The sequence below is a fragment of the Haliotis rufescens genome, unplaced genomic scaffold (genome assembly GCF_023055435.1).
Source record: "Haliotis rufescens isolate VD_foot unplaced genomic scaffold, xgHalRufe1.0.p SCAF_10, whole genome shotgun sequence".
Taxonomy (NCBI): domain Eukaryota; kingdom Metazoa; phylum Mollusca; class Gastropoda; order Lepetellida; family Haliotidae; genus Haliotis; species Haliotis rufescens.
Genome location: NW_025963780.1, coordinates 19286547 through 19313183, shown reverse-complemented (window position 1 = coordinate 19313183; position 26637 = coordinate 19286547). Strand labels below are relative to the sequence as shown.

The 26637-nt window shown below is 39.9% G+C and overlaps 1 protein-coding gene across 18 annotated transcripts in view; it reads left to right on the top strand.

Annotated features, from left to right (window-relative positions):
- Positions 1–26637, top strand: part of LOC124143098 (sickle tail protein-like) — a 265609-nt gene that overhangs the window by 206522 nt on the left and 32450 nt on the right. The window contains exon 1 of one of the 18 annotated variants that reach the window (XM_046511909.2): positions 12622–12696. The exons of 13 other annotated variants lie outside the window; for them this stretch is intronic. In XM_046511909.2, the coding sequence (XP_046367865.1) occupies positions 12637–12696 (60 nt within the window). In that variant the 5' untranslated portion in view covers positions 12622–12636. Of the gene's footprint in view, positions 1–12621; positions 12697–12719; positions 13005–13803; positions 13958–17522; positions 18279–24745; positions 24890–26637 lie in introns of those variants that run through there. 4 more of the 18 variants (XM_046511915.2, XM_046511916.2, XM_046511912.2 and 1 more) reach the window with 4 other exon arrangements.

Below are 26637 nucleotides of genomic sequence, written 5' to 3'. Positions count from 1 at the left end.
TAATGGAAGTCAAATGAAGAAGGGTTTGACAATAGAAAGAATAACAATTCACATTAATAGTCTCCAAGTAATATGAACAACTTAATTGAACACTCCTAATTTACAAAATACTAGCCTAACTATAGTCCATGCAATCTTTTATTACACAATAAATTTCTCTCTCATCTTTTTTTTACTCTAATGCCTATTTTTATCATCTAGATTAAATTAAACACAGCTATTCCAAAGCCATAATGCAGGACTCACAAAATTGATATGCATGTATTGAAAAGGAATGATTCTGGATCATAATGAAAATGGAGACTTTTTTTATCACTGGCATTAGTCATTTAGTAATGACAGTCCAGTGAACATCACAACTAGAGAGGACTTTGACAGCATACTGGCTCTATATCAGCATTGGAAATGAATTTTTGTTTCACTCGTCTGCAAACGTGAACTGGTACAGATGCCGTCTACATAATGTTAAAAGTGGTAATTGGCAAGGAAATGTCATTAGCCCCTTTTTATTTTCACTAGTTTCAGATTAACTGACTTATGTTCATTTTTAACCTTGTATCTGATAATGACAGTTTTAATTTTGATACTTCGTACTAAAAGTGGGAAGGATAGAAGATATGTATCATTTTCAAGCTCTCTGTCATTGGTTAGAGTGGAAATTGACTAATTTATGAAATCCTAAACATTTGTCATGATATTAGTATGAGATACAGAACATTTTCTGTTTGGAAATTTTGGGATATCTGTAATGCCAAACAAAGTTGTGAGACCTGATTAAGGACAGACTGAATATTACACTTGTTCTGTTGAGCACTGTGAAATAGTGCTGGATTGTTTGAGCCAATTGATTCTGATGAATTGATTTGTGTTGTATAAACACCCAAATATCAGACTTCTCATGTCAATGTGGGGTTATTGTAGGGTGCTACTGTTTTGTACATTGTATCTGTGTTTGCCAACTTTTTGGCAGCAATTGTTAAAACATTTAACTTTGGGGAATGATTGTTGTAGTTTAGTCAGAATCTAACTGGGCTACTGTCTTTTCTGATAGCATTCTTAAAGCGGTGTTCAGGTGGAGATTTTGAGATTCTGCGGTGAGACATTTTTGTATTGCGTACAACAACGCTATGCTCCGTGTAGGTTAGTTGTTCAAGGTGCAAGTGTACAATGATAGACAGCTAGGCTATCTTGTTTTGTGGTTGACAGACAGTTTAGATGGCTCAGTTTAATTATCAGCGGCTTGCTTCTTCTTTTTATAAGGACTTTGTGTTACAAAAATTACTGCTTGAAATAATTTTATAAATATGTAATCATATTGAATGCAGTGGACAACATTCAATCAAATCAGATTAATTAATAAACTTTGTACTCTACAAATTACTAAATGATAAACTAGGGTAACTCGGAGTTATCAAAATACACAACTCAGATTTTCACATCTTTAAACCGAAATGAAAATTACTGGACATTTTACCATAAATTGTGCACAGAACACTAAACTTGCTTGCAGATTTTGAATTTGTTTAAAGTTTGATTTGAAAATTTGAATTGTTTAGAAAACTTATGGTGGTTCATCTTCAGCCCAATAAATCTCCATGTTTGCTAAATCTTCCACGAAAGAGAGATGAGTTTTGAACACTGTGCTTAAAAAATATTTCTATACATCATTACAATAATTTTAAAAAGATATGCACAATGATGAATAAGAACATGATTATACTTTTTATTGCATATTCTATATGTTAAAAATTTTTAACTACCGGTATGTAGTCATTTCAAAATGATGGCAAAAAAAATAGAAGACATTTAACAAATGTTTTAGAAGGTATATCATATTTACTTTCTAATCAATATCTGTCAAGGTTGTAGATTAAGCTAATGAAATAGAAGGCCTATATTTCTATACTTCTATTCATTCCTATCGTGTAAAATCACAATTATTTGTAATCGTTTTTTGAAGCCTTGCAGTTTTAGGTTCCATAATTGAAACCAAATTCTATCACATAAATATGTGATCATTTATCACAAGTTAACGTGAATTCTTGTCACGTAAGTGTTAGATAATTCTGCAGCTTCTGTTACACACGCACACTGGTTCCTTTCAGAAATGTCAAACTGGGGTCATTATTTGTAGATGGTCTCAAATCAGGTTTAAGTAGAGATCAAAGCAGATATAATTTGATGCCATTAATGCTGCAACAATAATCCACACCATATGGGTGTGATGACACGCAATCCATGAAGTTACCAAACTTGACTACCTGATCCTTTTAGTCACCTCAAAGACAAACATAGTTTGCTGGAGACCAATTCTGACTCGGAATCTGTCTATTCAAGAGATAAGAAGGATACAAACTTCTGCTTCTTTGATTGTTGGTTAACGCCACACTCCTCAATATTCCAGCTGTATGACCGCAGTCTTTAAATATTGGAGTCTGGACCAGATAAACCATTGGTTGACATCATGAGCACCAACCAATGCAATTGGGATACGATGATATGCATCAAATAAGTCAGCAAGCTGGACAGCCCGATCCCATGAATTGCTTCTTACGACATTTTAGCAACAGTTGCTGAAGATCTTCACAGGCTACAAGCTTCTGAAAAGGCAGAGGCATAATAGTGGAAACTGTAGGATTATAACAACTGCATGCAGGTAGATAGGAAGTTACAGTTTCCGAAGTATGGAAAAAACAAACTATTATCAAAATGAATACACATGTAATAAAAACTGCCTGCGTTTATATCAATCGCTGGATTGTCTGGTCCATATTCAATTACTTACAGGCTGTAGTCATATACCTGGAAATAACCGAGTTCAGCATTAAGCAACAACAACAAATTAGTAATCATAGACTCGTATATCCAGAATTTAGTAAATCAGTTTTGATGCTATTCTATGTGTCGGTGCAGTTGCCGCTTTCAGATTTAAGAAGCTTTCTGTGTAGAGATCGTGTGCCACCCAACTCCTCGTGTTCTTCCGGTGAATCAGGAGACTCTGTGCAAGCTGATCATTATAAAGTTGTAAGCGCCCACATGCAATAATTACAGACAATTACAGAGATGACATATGTCAGAGACAGTCGTGAGGCCGGCATATCGTGACACTTAATGACATGGCTGTGCTGATGAGGTTTGTTAATATGCCTAGTCGGCACTTCCATGTCTGGTTCGTTGTGTTGATGGCTTCGGACTCGCCACCTATATTCAGCTTACATTATATACAGCACCAAGAAAGCACTTACATGTGGCCATATGAGAGGAAAATGAAACCAGAGATTATTTTACGAAACAAATACACGAAATAATCTTTTATCTGCCTGAAAACAAATGCCTTGCATAACAGAAAATACCATTAGAATTGTAAATTATGTCTAGTGATGTTTTATCACAAATTCACATTTTCATTTACCAAGATTATTATTATCCCCCTCCCAACAAAAATTCTGCAACACGGGCGGGGGATATAGCCACGTTAGTGGCAAACTCTTGTATACCTCTTTGTTCACCTGAAGCAATATAATATACGTAGCTTCTGATTGCACATTGTACGTTTATATATATGAAATTTGTCCCAAAACTTGTACCTGGGAATAGGGTGTGTGTTATACTTGAGTGCGTACTATTCACGAGAAAATACTGTGAAGTTTTGTGTATCCTGTGTACAGAGGTTTTTCTGATGTATTCAAGTTGTTGTTTGTTTGTTGTTTAAAGCCACATCAGCAATATTTCAGCCATTTGACGGCGGTCTGTAAATGATGGCCTCTGGACCAGACAATCCAGTGATTGACATGATAAGCATTGATTTTTAGGCAAGGCTGGGTTGCTGAAGACTTAGTCTAACCCGGATCTTCATGGGTAGATGTATTCAAGTGTGTGTGGATGTTGTTTTACTAGGTTCAAGTATTTGCTTACCTAAAATTTGAGAATCCAGTGTAGTGAATGGTGTTTAATGCTGCAGTTGACAATATTCAGTCTATGTATGGAGCCTGTAATGATCGAGTCAGGGTCATGCAAACCAGTGGTTGATAGCATGAGCAACTATCCACATAAAAAAACATGATGTCATATAAGCATCCAGATTACATATTGTTTTCTTGTTTGTTGTTTAACGCTGCACTCATCAATATTCCATTGCTATGACTTCAGTCTGTAAATAATCAAGTTTTGGTCATGCAAACCAGTGGTTGAAAGAATGAGCAACAATCCACATCATCAAAACATGATGTCACATAAATCCAGATCACACATTGTTTGCTTATTTGTTGTTTAATGCCGCACTCAGTATTTCAGCTGTTGACGTCAGTCTGTAAATAATCAAGTCTGGACCAGACAATCCAGTGATAATTACGCTCCATTACAATGACATAATGTGTTGATCATCAGCAATGAATATCTGTACAATGGTCGTTCCTGGAACACGGTGTCAGGATCTTGGACCCCGATGGCAGCTGTATATTGAGGAATCACTGTATAAGGATCACGGTATGATAACACGCAATATACCGGGTCACCGAACCTGACTCATTCTGTCACCTCTTAAGACAAGCATAGAATGCTGGAGACCTATGTTCTTACCCAGAATCCCGCTGGCATCACATTGTAACCACCCGATCCCCATTTGTAGGGTTTTAGGACGAGCATCGGAGTCCAGTCCTATTCTTCCCTGGAATAGCATCAGGGAATATTTTAAATATTTTGCTATGTTGAATATAGTAATTATTCAACATGGACTCTCTCATACTCATTAGGAACATAAAACATGGATAAAAATTAACTTAAAAAATGAAAATTGATATTTGTCAGCTCAGTGTGCCAGCTGCTGGTATGTTGTACTAATGGGTCACCATGACAACATGACATGGAACTTCGGGAGCTATGTTGTCAGTCAAACGGAACTGTTACACATCAGCTCTATGGATGACTGAACAAGCCAATTTATGGGTCAATTTTCACTCAAAAATTACTCACCAATTGTCGAGATGTTATGGATTCTGATTATTTTGGGGTTACTGAGATAGATATTAGTCACAGATAGCCCAATCAACTAAGTTGCTATACAGAGTTGTGTCTCTTTGGTGTGCCAGGATCTACTCTTATTGGGTTAAATCCCTGCTTTTCCCTGATTGTGATTCTTAGTTTTTCAGTCCCGTGAAGATCTGGGGTTATAATAGGTCTTCAGAAACCCATGCTTGTCATAAGAGGCAACAATGCTTGTCATAAGAGGCGACTAACGGGATTGGGTGGTCAGGCTCGCTGACTTGGTTGATGTATGTCATCGTATCCCAATTTGCGTGGATCTGTGTTCATGATTGCAATCACTTGATTGTCTGGTCCAGACTCGATAATTAGACCACTGTCATATAGCTGGAATATTGCTGAGTTCGGCTATAAACAACAAGCAAACAAACTTAGTTTTTCAGCCTCTTACCATGCTCATGGTTTCACAAATGGACGTCTAAGACCTGTAACACTTTGATAATAATATGGGTACTTATATTGCGCTATCCCCCCGTACATTTGGTGCATGCTCAAAGCGCTAACGTCACTTTGGGCTTTCCTCCCGCATGAAACTGACCGCGACACACACTGATATAACTAGAATGCTGTAGAGACACGGCATAAAACCCAGTACACACACTTGGAGCGGAGCACCAGATGCCGACATAACAGAGTTACGGTATTAATTTTACGGCATAATCATCACTTGTGCCTTGTACATAAACTTGGTCCTAATTCTTTATAGCCAATCAATCCACATTAACTGCCCTTCTAATACCCGTCTAATGCAACTTTGAGCAATATCCGTTGAGGACATCTTGTAATTTACAAATCTATCAGCGCAGCCGATCATAAAACAATTGCTTCACTTGCCCATCCTGCCGGAATGAGTATAGGAGCAGTATTAATTATTTCATAGGCAATAATATCCATTGGTTAGGAGAGTCTCGATCATTCTCTTGGGGGTGATTACCGGTGTTAACGAGCAATCCACGTGCTAAGAGGACGTACATTGTTCACAAAGATGGACTATGTGACAGTACGTGTGGGATGGCTATATTATATTTTGTAATCTAAATAATGAGGTGATATTGTTTCCGTGTCTGTTATTGATAGTTCATATCATATTTCGATGTCAGTTCATTGTGGACGTACAAATATCATGCTCAGTTTTTGACAAAGTAGTGCATGTTTGTTCCATCTATAGAAATTCCAGGGGGCATGGGTGGCCAAGTTGTCAAAGGTGCCACAATTTGTTGTGCAGAGTTGCATCCCTTGGGAATTCTAGAAACCTATCATCATGGGTTCGAATCCCGGTTGGCCATGATGGGTTTCTCCAAAGTGGTAAGCGTCTGAGACCTGCATCACTTCAAGCTTACCTCCCACAGTAAGCTGACATGCCGTGATAGAACAGGAATACTGTTCAAAGGGGTATTAATCCCAAACTCACTCACTCATTCACTGTAGAAATTTAGTTTAACATAATGTTCAGAATGTTTGATTCACTCATGTTATGATTCAGTTAACAATATATTTGTTTATCAGGTAATGACTGTATGATACAGATCATCAAGACCCGTGAAGATCCGGGGTAGAATAGGTCTTCAGCAACCCATGCTTGCCGTAAAAGGCAACTATGCTTGTCGTTAGAGACGACCAACGGGATCGGGTGGTCAGGCTTGGTTGATGCTTGTCATCAATTCAAATTGCGTGGATCTATGCTCATGATATCAACCACTGGATTGTCTGGTCCAGACACGATTATTTACAGACTGCCGTCATATACCTGGAATATTGCTGAGTGCGGGCGTTAAAGAACAGACAAACAAAGAAAAACAAAAACAGATCATCAAACTCCACCTGCCACAGGCATGCATTTGTCATACACTGACTGTAAACTGGAACATCACAAACCTTTCAAGTTCTATCAGGAAATGTCACACTGGCATATTTTATGTCTGATTAGAACACGATTGACAATTTGAAAAATTGCCATGTTTGGAAAGCCTTGTGCTGGAAATGTCTGACAAGGTGATACACTCTGTGAGTTATATCAGCTGGTTTCTTTTAAATGTTGGGACAGAATCGTGGATCAGACTGTTATATCTGTCTTTGGCAGAATGAAATGTGTGTTTAAGCTAAAACTATGCTGATGTTCAGAGAAATGTTTCAGTCACTTAAAAATGTGAGAGCTGGTCATTTTTTGGGAGTGATTTGGCAGACATTAATATTTGTCTTTTGGATCTACAGTGATCGCTCGCTATTGCGCTACCAATGGGGTCCAAATAATTGGTGGGCGTTATAGACGATGAGCCGTTTAACCGAGGCCGAGGCGGGGGAGCGCGCTCGGCAAATCTCAAATCATCAATAGGCCTAGGCCTATGTGTTTATCTCACGTCACGTCAAAATAGTATATATTTTTATGGACCTAGATCTACCTGTAATATCATTCATTTATTAAATCTGTCATATTTCACAATGTCTGAAATACGTATTCCATTCTAATTTATCATTTTTTGTCACAAAATTAAAAAATTATTCACTATTTCCCGCGATGTTATTGAAAATTAAAATTCTCGGACACACATTTCGACAACGGGTCCGCATCGAACATGTCAAAGAGCAAAATAAAGACTATTTTAAGTAAATCTAAATATATTATACAAAGTGATAAATAAAATCAACAAAAATATATCTAAAAGTAATCAAACTTACATCTAAGTTATTATTTCCATCGTTTCGTGCGATCGCGTGTAATGTAAGTCAAATGACATCTCGGCTTTCGTCGCCTTGAATTCTCGGCTCGGACACAACGTTTAATGCAAAAATATATGCATGAAAAATCTTCGTCACAGCTCGTAACCTAGCACGATACATTCGCGAAGTTCCATATTTTTAATATATATCGTGATTTCCTGCTTAAAACGTTCAGAATAACACGATTTAACAAAAAATCTTTCGCTAACTTCTGAAATTTATCAAACATGAGCTTGGTATCACAGCTTGATTGGCTGCCTGAGGTCACGTGCTCAAAATTGACCAATCACGAAACTTGTAGCAGATTTCGGCAAGAAAGCGTCATTAGAAACAAATTTTAATCCAATGAAATCGCTTGTTATAACTACGGGGAAAAAACAGGCGATGTTACGAAAGCGCGATTACGAAATGAATGACCGCCGTGTTGTGACAGCAACTACATGTGTGTGACAGTTTAGCCTTAAATTGGATTGCCCACTAATTAAGAATATAAACTTCGCTTGTGGTTCTCTTTTATTGCATGCATGCGCTTCTAAGATCAAAGGATGTATAGTGTGAAAAGTTAACTAGTTGAACAATCGTATTTCCAGGACTTGCCGCGGATGTTTTCAAACAGATTATTAGAACTCCATTCAGCGATAAACCGTTGATTATGCAATGAGAAGCGTTATGTGCAAATAAACAACGAACAACAATACAATCATGTCTGTGTAAAACTCTCAGTATTAAAAGTGTACATAAATTTTGGGAGCCATGCGTTACCGCGCGTAATAACCGAAGTAGCGCTTTATCGAAGAGCGCAATAGCGAGCGATCACTGTATCTAGAAACTTCCTCAAGCTGAACATATGCAGCCATTTTATATTTAACCGGGATTTAGCACACTGGAAGTTTTGACTTTTTGCAATCCAGGGTACATTTGTGTATTCTGATTTTGTAGAGAGTAATTCTTTTTAAGATAATAAGATAAAATAATAATTCTTGCAATACATTCCATTAAAGAACAGATGCAATGTTCAACACAGTACCAATGTAGCTTTACACAAACACATAAAACATGCTTAGATAAATGACAAGGAAAGAGGAGCTAAGTAAACCATGAATTTAAAAGCTGGGTATGGTGAAGTATCATGATGTATTGGGGGATATTGTAAACGTGAAAACATATGGTGATGATTGAGGTGATGTCAGTATTGGAGGTATAATAGTGGAATTAACCATCCTCATCTAAGTACTCTATTTTGGTAACTTCATTGGCTAATTGATAAAATCGCATCATTCTTTCCTAGCTATGTTCCATACACTGAATAACATAGTGCCTTTCATCATCTAGTGATCATCAAATTTATGTTGAGCAGCATCTTTGATGGATTGATGTTGGCGATTTTGTGCATCAACCAAGATCTGTTTAAAGTTAATGGTCAGGTGGGTTTGTGCGTTGACCAAGCTCTGGTCTAAGTTCAGGCAGATTCGTGCGTCGACCAAGCTCTGTTTTAAGTTAATGGTCAGGTGGTTTTGTGTGTTGAACAAGATCTGTCTTAAGTTAATGGTCAGGCAGTTTTGTGCGTCGACCAAGCTCTGTTTTAAGTTAATGGTCAGGCGGTTTTATGCGTCGACCAAGCTCTGTTTTAAGTCTATGGTCATGAGTCTACTTAAAGAAATACACACAATATTTTCTTATCTTACACTGGTGAGGAGATATTCTAATTGGATGTTTTACTATTCTGTATGTTCTTGGTTTATTTCCTGACCCAGTAGTGTCTGCATCCCGGAGTATAAACAAGATACTCAAGGTACAAATCTGTTCTCCTCTGAACAATAACAGCCCCTTCAGCGTCAGTTTACCAAGTTTTCCACGTTTTCATAGAGCTGTTCGGCATACGGATGAAATATTGCCATTCAAAGCAGCAGCATCCCAAGCCTTGACTAATAATCAAACAGGTTTTATGATGGACTTACAACATGGTGTTCCAGACCCGAGTCATCCCATGTCCTCCTCAGTGAGGCATGGATCATCAGTGTGCCACATGGCAAGGACAGTACTGACACTATGGCCTCCATGTCTCAATCACTGGCTGTATCACCCCTTGTGGCTTAAAGGGGAGGCTCTTTGGCAGTGGTTGTGATTTTATGTAGGCACTTTTGTGACGCTGAAATCATCATGTTAATGGCTGCTGTGCAGTGTTTGATCCCTTTAATGTGGCTCTCGGTCAGTGATTGTTGACCCCTCATCGCTACTTACTGTGTGTACCTGTAGAGTGGACATACATACTTACTGAGTGTATTAGAGTGGAGGGCCCTTGTCTCTCAGTAAGACCCCAGGGCATATGTTTCATTGAACAACCACCCGGCCTGTTCTCAGCTTAGCATCCCTGTCTCTTCTCAAGCATCATATTTTCATCCCCTTCTCAACATTAGCACAGCAGCTATAGCACCCTGATTGCAGCTCTAGCATCCCGTCCCAACTCTGATTGCAGCTCTAGCATCACATTCCCACCCTGATTGCAGCTCTAATATCCCATTCCCACCCTGATAGCAGCTCTAATATCCCATTCCCACCCTGATTGCAGCTCTAGCATTCCATCCCCACCCTGATTGCAGCTCTAACATCCCGTCCCCACCCTGATTGCAGCTCTAGCATTCCATCCCCACCCTGATTGCAGCTCTAACATCCCATTCCCACCCTGATAACAGCTCTAATATCCCATTCCCACCCTGATTGCAGCTCTAGCATTCCATCCCCACCCTGATTGCAGCTCTAACATCCCGTCCCCACCCTGATTGCAGCTCTAGCATCACATTCCCACCCTGATTGCAGCTCTAATATCCCATTCCCACCCTGATTGCAGCTCTAGCATTCCATCCCCACCCTGATTGCAGCTCTAACATCCCGTCCACACCCTGATTGCAGCTCTAGCATCACATTCCCACCCTGATTGCAGCTCTAGCATCTCGTCCCCACCCTGATTGCAGCTCTAATATCCCATTCCCACCCTGATTGCAGCTCTAGCATCCCATCCCACCCTGATTGCAGCTCCAGCATTCCGTCCCCACCCTGATTGCAGCTCTAACATCTCGTCCCCACCCTGATTGCAGCTCTAACATCCCGTCCCAAACCATGATTGCAGCTCTAGCATTCAATCCCCACCCTGATTGCAGCTCTAACATCTCGTCCCCACCCTGATTGCAGCTCTAGCATTCCATCCCCACCCTGATTGCAGCTCTAACATCCCGTCCCCACCCTGATTGCAGCTCTAGCATTCCATCCCCACCCTGATTACAGCTCTAATATCCCATCCCAACCTGATTGCAGCTCTAGCATTCTATCCCCACCCTGATTGCAGCTCTAATATCCCATCCCACCCTGATTGCAGCTCTAGCATCTCGTCCCCATCCTGATTGCAGCTCTAGCATTCCATCCCCACCCTGATTGCAGCTCTAACATCCCGTCCCCACCCTGATTGCAGCTCTAGCATCACATTCCCACCCTGATTGCAGCTCTAATATCCCATCGCACCCTGATTGCAGCTCTAGCATCTCGTCCCTACCCTGATTGCAGCTCTAGCATTCCATCCCCACCCTGATTGCAGCTCTAACATCTCGTCCCCACCCTGATTGCAGCTCTAGCATTCCATCCCCACCCTGATTACAACTCTAATATCCCATCCCACCCTGATTGCAGCTCTAGCATTCCATCCCCACCCTCATTGCAGCTCTAATATCCCATCCCACCCTGATTGCAGCTCTAGCATCTCGTCCCCACCCTGATTGCAGCTCTAGCATTCCATCCCCACCCTGATTGCAGCTCTAACATCCCGTCCCCACCCTGATTGCAGCTCTAGCATCACATTCCCACCCTGATTGCAGCTCTAATATCCCATTCCCACCCTGATTGCAGCTCTAGCATCCCATCCCACCCTGATTGCAGCTCTAGCATTCCGTCCCCACCCTGATTGCAGCTCTAACATCCTGTCCCCACCCTGATTGCAGCTCTAGCATCCCATTCCCACCCTGATTGCAGCTCTAGCATCCCATCACTACCCTGATTGCAGCTCTAGCATTCCGTTCCCACCCTGATTGCAGCTCTAACATCCCGTCCCCACCCTGGTTGCAGCTCTAGCATCCCATCCCCACCCTGATTGCAGCTCTAGCATTCCGTTCCCACCCTGATTGCAGCTCTAACATCCCGTCCCCACCCTGGTTGCAGCTCTAGCATCACATTCCCACCCTGATTGCAGCTCTAGCATCCCGTCGCCACCCTGATTGCAGCTTTAACATCACATCCCATCCCTGATTGCAGCTCTAGCATCACATGCCCACCCTGATTGTAGCTCAAGTCTGATGTAATTACTATTAGCCTCGAGACTACGTGCGAGCATTAATTTCTATCCCTGTGTACATGGGGAAAATAGAACCCAGACAAGCAAACACCAAACCCACTGAGCCAACCAGCCTGGTGGGGTTACAGCCTCTGATGGCACGTGTTCGAGCCTGTCATGCATCACTGATGTAATCCCTGTGTTTATCTTTGTTGCCCTGGCGTCAATATTTAGCCAACTTTCAGCAGTTCAGCTCCCGACAGCTGTGATTATTGCAATTGCTGTGTCAAGATTTCCATACTGCGAGCAGATGATTCATTGCAGGAACACTCCAGGTATTTTGTAATAACCTCTGTATGAATTTACATTGAGTATGAAAGTTTAGATTGTGCCATGTCATCAACCCAACATGAAATTGGAATAACTATTTCCCTTTGATGACTCGCATGATTTGATCGAGCAACCCTGTCATTTGAAGCTGTTTTTGTAACATCGCACACTTGAGTGCAATAGAGATCGAGGCTATTGTCATATTTCAAACCAGTAACATTTGCGTATGCATGTCGCAGCTATTTCCATCCTTGACAATATCCAAGGAACTAGGCCTTCAGTGCCAAAAGGTAACCCACACAGATGATGTGATTTTTCTGTGTAAAGGTATAGAGGTTGGAGAAAAATCTATATGGAAGCTGAACCGAATTACCTAGGTATTGATTTATGTGGGTAGGGATGGCCTGTATTCGGTCATGTGAGCAACTGTGTCGTGGACTTGCATCATTGCACACGCTTCAACGTCAGCATTTCAATATAAGTTGTTGACAAGTACCACCTAGTGTCGACAGTGCATGAATTATGACGATGAGATCATGGACATAGGGACTTTACATCTGGTAACGTGTTCTATGACGTTGATGGCTGATCTGTTGATGTAAGTATTATAGGTTATCAAAAGAGAGTGTTGGCTTTCGTATCTTAGGTATGTAAAAGGTGTAGATATTTAGGACAGAATATAAACACAAATATGGATGTCATAGATATTGGAACAAGAATGTGGGTTTCGATATATCTATGAAATATAGAAATTATGTAACTAAGAAATTTAGACATAAATATGTACACAGAAATATTTGATCATATTTATGTTGCACTTCAAAGAAAAGTGTAAATGTTGCTTATAGGTGATGCAATATTATTTAATGGCAGACAAATAAATATGATTTTTAAAATGTGATTCATTACACATAGATAGCTATTTTGTGTTTTGAGTTCTCAAAGTGAAAATTGATTGATTGCAATTCAGTAAGAAAGAATATGTCGAGTACTTGTTAAATACTCAACGAATTCAAATACATTTTTTGTACTCTTCAGCTACCATTTGCATTTGTGCACCTGAGTGTGTTTTATAGCAATATGATTGTAGCAATTCAGGTTAAACTGTTTCAAGGTTAGAGCACACCTGTGAAGGTGAAATTAATATGATATTCGTCATCAACTATTTATCATAATTGTCATAAAAACAGCATGATGACATGAGAAAATGTCGTCACAGCAGGTCCCCAACAAACTATATATATATAAGTAGTTGTGTGCCTCATTGAATCACAATACATATGCCAAGGTAACTTTCACCAACATGGCAGTTATTCTATTAGTGAATCAGCACTTTTTGATAGTGCACAGAAAACACAGATATTTGAATGAGCGTGATGCTGGGGCTTGTGGGATGCAGTGGTGCATGTAGCAAGTGACACGTATTGAGGTGCACACGGCGAATATTGACGCTGTGCAGACGTGTAATGCTTTGGTGGTGCCATTATCATGGCACAACTTGATGACGTTGTGCAGGTCTAGGATCACACATTAGTCACATTTGGAACACAGGTAAGATTAGTTTTCAAACCGCGGTGTTTCTTTGGGAAGGTTGCATGTGCTGTTCTAAAATATTAATTAAAGTGGCAAATGTCAACCATTTTGTATTTTGGCGTCAGTTTCTATATAAACAGTAAAGGTATACTATCTCTGTAAGTACGGAGTGGAGTTAAAGAGGTTGGTATGACTACATGGTATTATGGGTTGGTCAAAGTGATCTCAAGACATGTCGAAGAATCGGGATATATTCTGCGTATGTGTGCATCAATGTGTGAAGCCCATGTTCCTGTGATCACTCACTCACTCACTCACTCACTCACTCCTCACTCACTCACTCACTCACACGTCTCTAGATATCTGCATCTGCAAACCGGCATTGCACCCTTAACACTGCACCTCCAGAATACCCTGCCACAGAACCCGATTCCTGCATCACCCTCAAGTAGGTGACAACACGTGCATTGCACCCTCAGCATTTCAACTCTTGCACCCCACCCAACTCTGCGTGCCACCCACAAACCCAGTACCCTATCCTACACACCCAGCACCCCATCCTACACCCCATCCTACACACCCATCAGCCTACCCTACCTTGATGGAGATCTGACCGCCTCCATGGTCTAATGGTAGAGCGTCCGCGCGGAGAGCCGAGTCATACCAAAAGACGTTAAAAGATGGTACTTGTTGTTACCCTGTCTGGCGCTCTGCATTTAGGGGCTAAAACAAGGACTGGTTGGCTCGGAGTCAGTATACTGTGTCTGAGTGGGGCATTCATGTTAAACTGCTAGCACTATAAATCGGCATCAGTCCGGACTAGTACAAGCTCCAGAGGGTTACTCGGAGTCTTCCCTTGTATTGCCATCATGTTGTATTATTTATTGGAATCGATTCCAAGTCCGTTTTATAGAGCAGAATCAGTCCAAGTCACACACTGGGAACGGAGCTTCTTTTAGCTGATTGTCTGCCAAATACTTCAAAAACTATTTATACAGAAAAAAGGATCTTGTAATAGATTCTGGGATTTAGCATTTTAAATATTAGCGGATACCTATTTGCACATACTGACTCAGGACGAGGCAGACATGTTTCTGTCACAGTCCGCAGGCTATTGGCATCGTATGGTACAAACATAAGATGGACGACTCTTTAGTATAAAGTCTTTGGCTATATTGAAACCCTTGTTCTGAATTGGAGGTATTGCCCACGGACCAATCAGGTTAACATCATGAACCAAGGGACAAGGTAAGGCTATCAGCAGTTGATACCATGCCCAGCTGAATGCTGGAGTAGAAGTAGTAGTTGTTGGAGACAGTTGTAGGAAGACGGTATCAGTAGTGTTACAACAGCAGGCGAGCTGGTTATGTTCCCCTGAGAACTTATTGTGACTGTAAGTAAGACATTTGAATGATGGTAGAAATGGGGGTATCCTGGTAATTACGGCATCGGTGCCTGATGCTAAATGCCGTGTTTGTTTATTGTGTAAAACCCATTCTTGGTGAGTTGAGAGAAATGGGGTTTAACATCACATTCAAGATTATAAACTGGTCCAGACTGGCTGGTTTATAGTGCTTTCCAAACTGAGATGCCATGCCTCTCTTTAACATGGTACCCCACTCAGACACAGCATATTGTATCCAAGTTGACCAGTCCTTGACCTTTATTCCATTAACGCCGAGCACTAGCCAGGGTAGCAATAGTTACCTTCTTTTACCGTCTTTTGCTATGACATGACCTGGGGTTGGAACCTCTGAGCTATGGCTCTCTGGGCAGACGCTGTATCCACTAGACCACATAGGCGGCCTCCCATAATTGGCGTCCTCTTGCGTCGTCAGAGGAAATTTGATTTTCTCTTTTGCATGAAATTTGTGTAATTCTTACAGGTGTCAATTTTCTCAAAATAACTAAACATTTATACTCAATATTTTCAGAAAATCTAATCAAAAATATGAATTCCTTTGTGTTGAAATAAATTAAAACCAGAATATGAAACATTTGTGAAATAATTTCATATTATCTGTTGAAAGATGTAACAAATCTTTGATGCAAAAATATATATGTCAATAAGGCTGATCCACTGTCATCGCATTAGCTATTGATACAACAGAAATGTGTCTCAAAGTCGGCTTTCATGTGACTTTGATGAGTGTTGTGATTAAGCTTAAGTGTTCAGACCTCTCCGAGCGAGGTATTGATTGGACATTTGGGAGAATGGTGCAACACTGAAAGAATATATATGGGGAGTTTGAGAAGGAAGACGTCGAAGATGAAGCCTGCGACAGATTGTTTGAAGTTGTTTGAAGGCAGAGCCTTGGAAGGAGCATGACATGTATGTGAATATAAATCACGACAGTGTCGGAGCATTGCTCCTCGTGTCAAACAGTATGAGGATGTCATGGCAACATTCTGACAACAAATGTGATGATGATGATGATGATGATGATGATGATGATGATTTGGAACACTTGGTTATTTCAAATGAAATGATAATAGTTCTTGTTTGTATGTTGTTTGCACACAGCAGTATTCCAGCTATATTATGGCGGTTGATGATGATGATGATGATGAACAAATAAAAGTTCATCAAACTAAAATCACTGTGGTGTGCTGCGGACGTGTTACTCTGATCAATAACTCATTAAGTCTCGCTCAGTATCTGTAGAAGAAGGAATTGCACCTTTAAATCATGGCAGGTGACATTTGAATGGCCTTCAATGAAGTGTAACCTTTGCCCTGAGGGGTCACTGATAGCAGGTAACTAATAATCCCTAGCCTGCTATTTGAGTGACATATGGTGTAACCTATATAACACTTAACATGCCTGTATGCATTCATTGCGATTGACAAATATTGCTCATATTAAGCAACACACATCATCGTAACAGCTTCAAGACTTGATAAGGCCTTAATTTGTTTACTTGTTTTACTGAACTACTGGTCTTAAAAAGTAAAGAAAAAGTCGAATAACAATACGAAAAATAAAGTGTGGATTCAAATTTGAAGTAATTATTTTATTAAAGGACCAGAACCAGTGAGACCAAACTTTATTTTCTTTCCGACCCGATTTAATCCTAAAACCACTAAAAATGCCTTAAGAAAGCATTTTTTATTTTTTATTCAACATAATGTTTCCGTTATGAAATCTGTTTTTAAAAGGCATAAGTTTGAATAATTTAGTATCCATTATTTACATATAATACAAATCTTCTTTGAATAGCTTGCAAACACTTGATAGCTTAATGTTTTTGTCAAAATAAATTCTTAGTACTTTAAAATTATTTCTTGAACAGTATTTGCAATCTGATAAGAATTTATCTTTGAAAGCTATCTTAATGTTTCGCCACAAGACACAGCAGGTCGGAAAGATTTCTTAATGTTTGAATTACAATGGACAAAAAAGGGCTTTATCTTAATGGGCAATTTCCTGTGTAGTTAATGATAGGATCAGAGAGGCATCCAACCACTGACCCATGGCCTTGTCATATAAAGAGTCCCCGTGCTATTATCTCCCTTGAGGTAGTACTACGAGATCTGGTTGTGCTATAGGGCATTACGACACAATGACAGCAACTCAGTGGGTTGTCGACACAACATCAACACAACGCCTCAGTGGGCACCGCGACCCACAATCACCTTCAACCCACCTAGGTCACCATCGATCCATGTGGCTGGCGGACCCAAGGTGAAGCTTGTCACATGACTACATCGACAAGACATGCATGTTTGGCAGGGGAGTGAGATGCAGATGCATGTTTGACGCTGCTGCATGCACTGCAGATATGCAGTCCAGCTGACAAGCTGCACTTTGGCAGATTTAGGAGTCGGACAACGCAGCCTGATTTCAAAGACATGTTTTATTTGAAAGGAAAGTGGAAATTGATGTGTAAATGGAGACAGGATAGCGACACACGTGGGAAATCTTTACCGAATAATGTCAGGATGTGGTGAATGGAAGTGGATTTATTGAATGGAATTAACAAAAACAGGAGAATCAGGAAGTATTATTCAACATTAAATTCAAACCACTCTCTTCAGGACAACTATCTACCTGTTGGTTGCAAAGGCACTTCGGGAGTTAGGTCTTCCCATTCACCTGACCTCATGTTTTTTATAATGTTCAAGTGCTTATTTAGTTTTGAGTGGAATCAGTGTTAAAGACATTTCTGGAAATGACAAATGAGTTGTTTCCATGCAGAGACAGATAAATCTGATTCTTTGTGTTGTCTGTTTGGAAACTGGGGTCAGTTGAATCGTGCCGTGTGTAGTTCCAGGGATTATATTGATTGAAGCTGTTTCACAGATTCCACAACACAGACATACCCAGAGGATGCACAAGGTGATTAAGATGCTTTATTTAATTCAGTTACATTTTTGTGTATACATTTGTCACAGACAGGACACACATTTTTCCTTCCCATCAGCCACTGACTGTCAATCAGTTACAGAACATGTAAATATCATTTAAGAACTGCAGTTGTCACGTCTGCTTGAGGATTTTTTAAATTTCACTGCTGCAAGTTTGCACCTGTTTGAAGCTGCTCGAGGTGTAGATTATGATTTGCCCTGATTATGTTTTGTGTCAGCACCATGTCCATGCTTGTGGGTTTTACGGGAGTGGTAAACATCTAATAACGGCATTATTTTAAACTTTTCACCCACTTCAAGTTGAGATGCTGTGATAATACTGAATTACCGTTGACAGCTGCATTAGCTCAAAATCACTCACTCATATACTTTCATTATGCTTACTGAACATGATCTGCAAGTTGTGTCTTCTGTAGTGTCTTGTGTAGTGTCTTCTGTCACATCTTCTCTAGCGTGTTCTTTAATGTCTCCTGTGCTGTATGTTAGTGTCAGACTCAGTTACATGCTGCTGTAATTATAAATCCAGAGACAAGAAGAACACTCACTCTCATTGTACAGTGGACACTCCTGTGGGGATCCCAAGTAGCTCTTGCTTATGATAACCGATGTTACTGATGATAACTGATAACGATGTTGATGGGTGGTCAGGATCTGTGACTTGGAAGATGGTGGGGGGAGCTGATCACGCTATCAACCACTGCTTTGTCAGGCCTGAACACAGTTATTACAGGCCTCCGTGGATATTGCAAACTGTAAACAAAACAGAAAGAAACGTTGGTTGTAAGATGAATTCATTTCCCGAAGTTGGGATATAAATTAAGTAACTTATACAAAAGTCACACAAGTGTTTCAAGAAAGTAATTTTCTTTTACGCTCAACTGTGTTTAATGTATAGGGTTAGGAATATAAAGTCATAAAGGAAAAATTCCAAAGGTGTGACTCACACCTGCCAGGACATTATGACAAGCTCTGTATAACCTGTTGCTCAGACAAGGATAGCAGAAAATACCCACCCATACACCTTCCCTCTTTTGTAAAGGCATTCCAGTTACTATCATGGGGCACAGGTTTGTAGGTTTTTTCAGGCCTTGGAATTTGCTAAGCAGAGTTGCTTCCCTTAGGCATGCCAGAATCCTGTGACCATGGATTTGAATCCCATATCTGCCCTGATCATTGGTGTCAGCACCAAACCTGTGCTCATGGGTTTTGACAGAAAGGTAATATAACAATTTGTCCAGGGGTTTTACAAACAAACATAAAGTGTTCATTGGACATGATGGATGGTATGAAAAATGAATTATTGGTCCTCAATAGTTGTTAGTTCCCAGAGAGGGGCAGTCGGGTAGCCTAGTGGTTAAAGCGTTCGCTCTTCACGCCGAAGACCCGGGTTCGATTCTCGACATGGGCACAATGTGTGAAGCCCATTTCTGGTGTCTCCCGCCGTGATATTGCTGGAATATTGCTAAAAGCGGCGTAAAACCATACTCACTCACTCACTAGTTCCCAAAGAAAAATATGTTGTCTTTAAGTGCTGTCTGAAAAATACCCCGTCTCAAAAGAGATCCACAATTTATGGCCTTTTTTTTAAAAATGTTGGTGGAGCTATGACATTTGACCTTCATACACCGTATTCGACCCAATAAGCGCCCATGTCCCAATAAGCGCACCCCCTGGTTCCAGAAATTTATATAGTAATTATTTCGTTTTAAATGAAAATTGTCGGGGAACCGAGGTTTCCGGAAATTTGAAGTCCATATAAGCGGGGCATGACTGTATTTTGTTTATTTTAGACATTTGTGACTTAAGGCTTCTGATGAATTTACGCCAATTTGACTCTGAATTGGTCCCAATAAGCGCCCACCCCTTCTGTCTTTATTTTAAGCGCCCTGGGCGTTTATTGGGTCGAAATACGGTACCCTGTTTTTGTAGTGGTACTTCATTTTAGACATTCCTCTGACACTACAAGGGCGGAAACTTTGTATACATGATCCTAGCTTCAGTGTCCCTAAAAAAGTGCCCACAGAATTCCAATCTGATTTTAAAAATAGCCTCCATTAATGCTTCATAATGCAGGTGAGCTGCAGAACATTATTGCTCTGTTTTCCATTGACTTCATCAGCTTAGCATGCCCAAACAAGTGTAGACATTCACCAATGTCTATTGCCTCAGTCACCTTCCTGGATCATTGTGTTTGGTGACATGACTGTGTTGAAGAAGGCTGATGGCGGTGTCAAATGTGTTAGATTTCCCCGTGCAGGAGAGCCTGAGTCATGGTGTGTACAAATAACAACCCTCACCTGTATGTCATAATTACCATCTGTAGCGTACTGGGTTACAAATTCATTTCTTTAAACTGCAAATGTTTCTATAGGTTTGCGTATGAGTCAGATTTTCTAGAAGGAATATCGTGTATCTCAGAGGCAGAACCTGTTTGTCCACACATCCTGAAAGAGATGTACGCTTGACAGATTTGTAAATGTAATATTGTTAATGTGTTCCTGCACGGAGGGACATGTGGTCTAAGAAACTGCTATTAACCCTGAGTTGTGTTTCTTACATATGCCAGGATCTGCTGAACATGGGTTCGAATCCAGATTCATGTCTTAATCCTTGGTTTGTCAGCTCCATTCGATGCCACCAAAGTGGTAAACTTCTATGGCCACTTCTAAGTGTTATCTAGCTTTCCTACCACATCAGGTTAACAGATCCGTGAAGAACCATGCTTGTCATAAGAGGTGACCGTGCTTGTCGAAAGAGGCGACTAACAGGATCGGGTGGCCCAGCTTGCTGACTTGGTTGATGCATGTCATCGAATCCCAATTGCATGGATCAATGCTCATGTCGTTTATCACTCAATTGTCTGGTCAGACTCGGTTATTTACAGACCGCCATCATATAGCTGGATTATTGCTGAGTGTTGCAAACAAACAAACAACATCAAGCTGCCATGCAATGATATAAGACTGTTAAAAGAGGCGCTAAACGTTACTCCCCCTGTGATGACCCAAGTTAGATTAGGCCCTCAGCACTCTATTGCTTGTAAGAAGCAATTACATTCAGTCAAATGGTCATGGCCCCTTCCAAAGTGCGATCTTATCGCTGTGATGATCGTAAGCCTATGTTAAAGTATGGGAGTTAAGATCACCTCAGCGCGAAGATCATTTTATGGAATGGGGCCAGAGTTTGGTGCCTTGTTGATTGCATGTGGTTTACATCAACATTGCTCATAGTATCAACCACTGGTTTGAATATTGCTTACTGCTGCATAAAACAACATTCAGTCACTTGAAACTTATGCACACACAGGCTAATACGTGCATATCATTTTAATCATTGTATCTCTTTCAAGTAGCTTTGAGGCTGAGGTAAAGAACCTTATTTGGATAATGCCTTTATTTGAGGAGATGGGGGAATTTTATGGGACCATATCTCTATATTGATCGACAGATGTATAAATCTTATCCAAGTACAGGTTTTCATGAATGGACATTACAGAGAGACTGTCTCCAGGCAAGGTCTACCTTGTAATTAGTGTAGTGAAATTGAGATGCCATTGAGATGCCGTCTCCATGTAAACAGGGCAATCACATACAGCTGCATCGGTCGACATCATAAAGTTTGCTGACAACAACGATGGTGTTTGGACTTGAAGCAGACTTCTTTTGTCGTAATTATATTTTTAGTCCTGTTACAGATAGGAGCTTCTGCCCAGGAAAGCCTCAAGCTTCTTGGAATGGAAATTGAGAAATAAAACACATGACACCAGGTTTTTCACCTCACTCATGCATTCACACACAGACACTGTCACCTGTACATGTATACAATGTATAAAATAGTGATTCACATGTGGTATATGGTAGAAAACAGTGGACTGAGGTGTTAGATGATTACTAATTATTTTCGTGTAAGGACTGTCGTTACTGTATCAGACATCCTTCATATGACATCCACTTAGTTGTTTGAAGTAAATTAGCTCCGACTGCAAATAACAGGTACAAAACCGAGTAACTCTAATGTTTGGGAGTTTTTTCATTGGATGTGGCCTTAGAGGAAATCAGGTATAGTTGAATGCAATCTTTATGTTGCTGAAGAAAATAACCAGTATGTTTTCCTTGAAAATTGATATGAGAAAACCTTAAGACTATTTAGAATAAAATACTTTATTACATATCAACCAACCCACAATTTCACAATAAATCTAAAATTTCTCTCTTCCTGCTGAATCTTTTAACCAATTCCAAAATTGAAAAAAAACTTTTGAAGCATGTTAAAAGAAGGGAGGTAACTCTTGCAATTGTCACCTATGAAAATAACTTTTCCTTTTTATGTCATCAAACCCACAATACATTGAATGACCTCTTTGAAATTATTTTTAAAAAATTGGATTTATTTCAACCACTGATTGAATTGTTTTAATAAGGGAATCATTTAACAATGTAAAGAAAATGGTCCTTGTTTCACCATCTTTTGACTGGAACGGTCTGAAAAGTTTAACAGCCCTGGATGCATTTGGCATTTTCATCATCTCATTCACTCCTACATAGCAAAACAGACATGCATGAACTAGGTGACAGGGAACAATGGCGCATTGTGACCTGAGGTGGTGAGTTAACAATAGTCTGATTCAAGCTTCTCCCTTGTGATGGTGTCTTCAACACACAGACATTGTGTGGCACTGTCACAGTCAGCCCGGGGCAGCTGATGTTATGTCTGACCCAGTGATCAGCAGTCTGTTATAGGTAAACATGGCCATGTCACTAAGATAATTTAGTCCTCGTACTTTCAGGCCTACCAAAGAAAACCAGAAGAGTGCAATACAAATTACAAGCAAGACACAATAAAGTTTGCAATCTACTGATTAAAACCTGTCTCTTCTTCAATGGGACCAAACACAGTACATCGTGTAGACCACTACAAGCTCAGTGCACATGCACTCGGTTTGCAGCCAGGTTTTATTCATTACAATGCAAACTGTATGGGGATTGTGTATTTGTAATTTGTGTGGCTATTTCTATTGAAACATATTCCATAGTTTGGTTGTACATATTCAATAGTTTGGTTGTAAATATTCCCTAGTTTGGTTGTCATATTCCCTCGTTTGGTTGTACATATTCCCTAGTTTGGTTGTACATGTTCCCTAGATTGGTTGTACATATTCAATAGTTTGGTTGTACATATTCCCTAGTTTAGCTGTACATATTCAATAGTTTGGTTGTACATATTCCCTCGTTTAGTTGTACATATTCAATAGTTTGGGTGTACATATTCCATAGTTTGGTTGTAGAGATTCAATAGTTTGGTTGTACATATTCAATAGTTTGGTAGTACATATTCAATAGTTTGGTTGTACATATTCCCTAGTTTAGCTGTACATATTCCCTTGTTTGGTTGTACATATTCCCTCGTTTAGTTGTACATATTCAATAGTTTGGGTGTACATATTCAATAGTTTGGTAGTACATATTCAATAGTTTGGTTGTACATATTCAATAGTTTAGCTGTACATATTCAATAGTTTGGTTGTACATATTCCCTCGTTTAGTTGTACATATTCAATAGTTTGGGTGTACATATTCCATAGTTTGGTTGTAGAGATTCAATAGTTTGGGTGTACATATTCAATAGTTTTGTTGTACATATTCCCTAGTCTGGTTGTACATATTCCCTAGCATGGTTGTACATATTCAATAGTTTGGTAGTACATATTCAATAGTTGGTTGTACATGTTCCCTAGTTTAGCAGTACATATTCCCTCATTTGGTTGTACATATTCCCTTGTTTGGTTGTACATGTTCCCTTGTTTGGTTGTACATATTCAATAGTTTGGTTGTAGAGATTCAATAGTTTGGTTGTACATATTCAATAGTTTAGTTGTATATATTCCCTAGTTTGGTTGTACATATTCAATAGTTGGGTTGTACATATTTAATAGTTTGGTTGTACATATTCCCTAGTCTGGTTGTACATATTCCATGGTCAGGCTACGCTGTTTGTTTTTGTTTTTATGGAGTTAGAAATATGAAAAACTGTGTGCACAATTTGTGTCAATTTAAAATCAGTTTCAGGATATTAACTACCTTATATCTCCTGTTTCACTTTGTTCTATCAATGTCATCTTTCATGTTAGAGAAGGCCTCCAAGATATGTTGTCAAATAAATGTCTAGTTCTAAATATTGTAATTAATTGTTTTCTCGAACTTAAATGTTATTAGGGTCATTACCGCCAGATTAATAATACATAATGCATATCATAAGGTCGAGTTAGAACATACACAAAGTGTTGTTCAAAAGCCTTGTTTTAACTAGCTATGACTGCCAATTTGCCTGAGGTTCAGCCCCTTTAAATACATCCCAACCTGAGCTGGTGGCATACTGCACAGCATGTCTTCTCAAGTTGTAATCAAACTGTGCCCTTCGGCGCTCCACTGTGCACCTGTTGACCTCAAGCTTGTCGTCAGTTTACCTGGCGATTGTCCTGTACCTGTCTATCCATCGGAGGAGACAATCATGTAATCTGTGACCACTACATAATCCCACCCGGCTCAACTGCCCCTCGCACCTGTTGTGTCCACTATGGCTAGGGTGAGTGACCACGACTGCATGACCATCACTTGTCTTTCCTTCCAGCCAGATCTTCACTATGTCGTAACGAAACGTGCAACGTTGTAGAATGATGACTTAGGTGTAGGATAAACTGTTTATTGCATGTGATGTTATAACTTCAGGGTGATATTGATTGGTAATGCTTATGGCTACAGTTGTCAAAGCAGGAATGACATGTACGACATTGTGGCAGTTGTTGTAACACATGTTGTCTGATTCAGTAGCACATGGGCATTGAAATCAGCATGTGTTGTTTATTTACGGTAGATTACATGGAGCGAGATTAACGATAATGTAATCATGTGGATTGGGTAGTTATTTCACGCTTGAGCGACCTTGTCTTCGATGATCTTGCAATTGAAGGATTTCTCAGGTCAAATACCCGCCCATGTTGTACAGTGTTCAACCTGGGATCCATGCTATTCTCTGCTCTAGGAATCTAACCTATGGACTGCTAAATATTTTATCTTTAACATTAAGGTCATGACAGCATGCCTCGCCATTAATAAATTGAAACCCAGGCTAAATATATATACATATTTTTTAATGTTTTACAAAGTTTCTAGGTCAAATCTTGAGAGTAAAATAGATGAAACAAATTTGACTCACAACCGTCTTTGTTTTAATGAGCGTTTATGAATAAGGTTTATAATGGTATTCTGTTGGGATAGGTCTACTTTAGCCTTGCTTCAAGGCTGTACTGAATGGTGGGTCCATTGGTGTATAGTAATTCTACCCTTATGATAGGCAAGTCTAGATAAGTGGGCAGTAGGCCAGTCTCTTATAGAACAACTTGTTCTATTTATTTATATAATCAAGAAATTATGATTTAAACTAAAACTTATTGCCTTAGAGACTTGTGCAAGTCTAGGTCTACTTGACTTGCTCTAGTTTCAACCTGCCACTGTTTTCCCTGAAGTATCATAAAGGAGATATCCTATCTCAATAGCAGTGAGTCATCTGTTCATTATCACCACACTGTTATCAGTCTCCAGTCTCTGTTCAGTACTGTAAAACACAATAGGAAACTAACATTTATGATTTTTTGGTCTAGGCACATGTTTGGACAGGAAATATCCAGAAGACATTTGTTTTCATTTACTTTGGGGAAACTACTTTGTAAAATAATTATCTAAAGTTTCCTTAGTAATGGTGAAGGTATTTACATGCCAAATTCCTCCACTTTGGCCTGGGCAAGAATAGGTCCCCAGGAACCTTTACTTGTAAGGGGATTAGATGGATTGGTGGTCGGGCTTGGTGTGGGTATGCTCATAATATCAACCACTGGTTCATCTTGTCCAGACTTTTATTTACAGGCAGGCAAGATATAACTTGAATGTACTGGTGGTGTGATGTTTACAACAAACAAACAAACATGCTAATATTACATTTAGATGAGTAGGGGCGGCACAGGTGGCCCAGTCGTCTAAGGCGCCGTGATTTGTAGTGCAGAGCTGCGTCCCTTGGGCACACCAGAAACCTATGATTGTGGGTTCGAATCCCGGTTTGCCCCGATTATGTTTCTAGGTTTGTCAGCACCATACCTGTGCTCGTGGGTTTCACCGAGTGGTAAACATCTGAGACCTGCATCACTTCGGGCTTTCCTCCCACATCAAGCTGACACGCCGTGATGTAACTGGAATACTGTTAAAAGCGGCGTTAAACCCAACTCACTCACTCACTCACTCACTCACTCACTCACTCACTCACTCTAGATGTGTAGGGTG